A 3,669-nucleotide genomic window follows, 5' to 3' on the forward strand; every position below is an offset into this window, starting at 1 on the left:
CAGAGCATCCAACCGTCCCGGTGAGCCTGACCTCTGCGTTGCGTTGCAGGTTTCTCGTCCCGAGTCGCCGATGGGCAGGATAGACGTTTTTGACCTGCTGTCTGACGTAAACGCCGGCCATCGGCTCCGAACAAAAAACAAAACAAAACAACTTTTAATCTGAATCAAACCGCGGACGGAGCATGCGGCGCGGCGACCAGGGCGGACCAATCCGCCTTACTCTGATTCTTTACCTGTCTGCTGAACTCCCAGTTGGGCCTCTGATTTATTAGCCTGAAATTACAACCAGATATTAAAAAAGATATATATAATTATGGTTTTTATTCTAGGGGGGAAACAGTCGGAGAGCAAAGCAGCCAAGATTTAATCAGTGCACAAATGATCAGAGTTGCATGTAGCATGAATGCTAAAATGAGACAAATGAACACAAACACAATTATCATTAGGAGGCAATTATCTCCACTGATTCTCCAGTTTATCGTGATTATCAGTGATTTACGGAGCAAATATCCTAATTGCACTTTGAATATCTTACATCAACATTCCACCTGCTGATCACTGGAACAAATGAAATATTCAACCACTTGTTTTTCTGTTAATGTAGGAGGGCTATTAGATCGGAGAGCATGATGGTGTGTTCGCTCGTCTCTTAGCAGATAATCGCTTTTATTTGACGGGTAACAAAAAAAAAACAAAAAACAATGCAGCAGATTTTCTGTGGACAGACATGAACATGTTGACGTTGTTTCGGCCGCAGAGTCTTCCACGCATCGTGGTTCAGTCGGCCAGCGTCGAAGAGGACATGTGCAAACATCAACAGCCGGTGAGTCGGCCAGGAAGGCACTTCCTGGATTCCTGCATTCCATAGGTGGTTTATGGGAAGCCATGTGGCGTCCATTTGACCGTTTCTGTCTAATCGGTCAAATTTAATTGAACAGGACTTTTTACTTTTTGTGTGTTAAAACATTTATGCTGCATTTGCCCCCCTTTGGACTTTGTTTTTTCTTAAACGGTTCAGATAAGCCGAGTAAAAAATAACAAGCGGTTTTCAAATTATGATTTCCAATATTATGGGGGGGAAAAAAGTCATCAGGCGTTGGTGATAACTGGCAGTGAGCTTTGTACAACACTCTGGTGTTTTGGGCCCCCAATCCCCTACGGATCATTTTAATTTAGGCATGTGTGAGGCTTTTCAATCTTAAAGCCGCAGTATGCAACTTTTATTTATATATTTTGTTGTTTGTTTCTTGCTTACATTTGTTAAAACTCTCACCGTTTCTTGACGGTACACCATGCGACAAATAACATGTGATAAAAATCGAGCTCCTCTGCCTCCTCTTCGTGGGCTTACTGCCATCCGCAGAAGCACACCGCTCGGTCAGAAACAACCAATCAGAGCCCGGAGGAGGGTCTTGGTGCTGTCAATCAGGCGCGGGTACGTGCAGCTCACACCCTCCCTCTTGCCGTTAATGCTCAGGCTAGTTAGAATAGTCTTTTCTTGAAATGCTTTTAGTTTTTGGCCAGGAGTAAATCTTCCTAATGGTTCCATTTTTGTTTCTACAGAATATTTGGTAACACTTTATTTGTCGGGATGTGCATAAGACTGACACGACACCGTCATCAACATAACACCTGTCATGAAGAAGGAGTCTTCATGAATGTTTACGACTTTTGTCATGAACTGTCATTTGGTAAATAATGACACTTTTAATGCAAAGTTGACTCTTTTAATGGACTTTTAATATGAGCTTAATGCGACTTTGTCATTATTTATGCTATGACACTTTATGACAACAGTCGTAAACGTTCATGAAGACTCCTTCATGTCATAAACGTGACAGGTGTTATGTCATGTTCATGACAGTGTCATGTCAGTCTTGTGCACACCCCTTCAAATAAAGTTTTACAGAATATTTTTCTAAAATCCTTGGGAATTATCAAGAGGTCCTTTTGGTGAAGGCGAGACTATCATATTTGGACAGCTGTGTTATTTTGTTCTTCTCTCATTTTTGAGTCATGGATTCTGACCTTAACAGAGGAGAGGGAGTCCTGCGGAGCTTTAGAGGTCGCTGTTCTGTGACTTCTTTGTCTCTTTGTCTGGTTCTTGGAGTCATTTTGTTGATTCCTTGGAGAAGACATCAAGGTCGAGACAGTTTAAAGGAAGGGGGGAGTGTTGACCAGGGCGACACGGAAGAGAGGTCTAAGTCTTGACCAATAACTTCTCATGCCTTTTATTGATGACCGGTGACAGTTTTGAGTTTAAGTGCAACAAAATTTGAAAGATGCCTGATTTCCAAATGCACATTACACTGTGCCTGAAACTATCATGAGGTTGTGTTTTCATTCAGGTTCCCGCTGAGGAAACGCCTCCCGCTGATGTCCAAACGGCGGTCCCCAGATCAGTCCCCCTCCCACCTCCAATCATCCCAAATTGCGACGACTTCAGCTCTGGCTCAGCTAGCGACACGTCCAGCGGGTACGTGTTGTCCAACATGTCCTCCTCGAGGCTTTCAGACGTCTACACGCTGAGCTGGGACCTGCCCAGTTTGTTAGCAGACGAAGGGGAGGAAGATGACGAGGCGAGGGAGGAGTTCTCGCCTGAAAAGCTGGGTTTAACCAAAGAGCCGGCCGCCTCGAGTACTGACCAAACTCAGCCAGAGTCAGATCTCTGTGAACAAGAGACAAATCCATCTCTGTCCATTGATTCAAAGAGTCTGGAAGAAGCTGCTGCAAGTACAGAAACACGATCAGAAAACCAGGCTGAACAAAACCAAGTTCCGACTACTGACACTACTGAACTAGAGCCATCAAAAAGTTCAGAGAATCACACTGATTCGCTGGGAGAACGACACGACGAACAGGAAGAATCACAGCTAACGGATCCTTCTGAAGGTTCTCCAACAAAACATCCAGACATCGTTTCTATAAATGAGAATAACCGCGATCAGTTACTCGTGAGTAAAACGCAAGCAGATGAAAATCTGGTAGAATCGATCGCTACACAGCACCAGGAACAAGACCAGGCAGCTTCTGACGGTGTTCAAGATCCAGCTCCAGATGTAAACCAGACTCCTGCTGCTCAGCCTATGGAAGACTCTAACCCTAAAGATTCACCCCAACAAGAATTACCGCCTGAACCCTCCGGTACAAACAGCACCCTCATCCAACCCTCAGACACAGTTAAGGCCAGTCCAAAACCACTTTCTGAGTCTTCCACCAAAGCTGCTACCGGTGCCGCCCAACCCTCCAAGTCCAGTTCGTCGGCAGTCAACCCCTTCAAGATTCAGAAAGTCAAGTCTTCAGACCTCAAGTCTTTCCAGCAGATTGTGGGTGAAGAAGGCGGTAAACCGGCACATACGGGGCGGGGAGGCAGCCTAGGGGCAGGACTCAACCTCTCAGTGCCGGCAGAGAGCCTGGAAAGCATCTCGGACTTAGAGGAGGGAGACGAAGTCGCTTCAGACGTTCTTCCTGACTGGTTGAAGGAAGGGGAGTTTGTGTCTGTGGGGACCAATAAGAGTGGGACGGTGCGGTACGTTGGGCCCACGGATTTTGCCGAAGGGACCTGGGTCGGAGTTGAACTGGAGGTCCCGGCAGGTGAGAAACGCAACTCTCGTTACTGTTCAGATTTTTCTCATCACCCCTTACGGATCTCTGTTGGTCCATCTGCAG

General features: G+C 45.9%; 1 protein-coding gene across 6 annotated transcripts in view; it reads left to right on the plus strand.

The window, feature by feature from the left end:
* Positions 1-3,669, plus strand: part of LOC114158903 (kinesin-like protein KIF13B) — a 36,585-nt gene that overhangs the window by 31,823 nt on the left and 1,093 nt on the right. For 4 of the 6 annotated variants that reach the window (XM_028040814.1, XM_028040815.1, XM_028040817.1 and 1 more), the window contains 3 exons: positions 50-106; positions 758-823; positions 2,349-3,594. In XM_028040814.1, the coding sequence (XP_027896615.1) occupies positions 50-106; positions 758-823; positions 2,349-3,594 (1,369 nt within the window). The remainder of the gene's footprint in view (positions 1-49; positions 107-757; positions 824-2,348; positions 3,595-3,669) is intronic. The other 2 variants (XM_028040816.1, XM_028040818.1) reach the window with 1 other exon arrangement.

Source organism: Xiphophorus couchianus, chromosome 15 (genome assembly GCF_001444195.1).
Source record: "Xiphophorus couchianus chromosome 15, X_couchianus-1.0, whole genome shotgun sequence".
Lineage (NCBI taxonomy): Eukaryota > Metazoa > Chordata > Actinopteri > Cyprinodontiformes > Poeciliidae > Xiphophorus > Xiphophorus couchianus.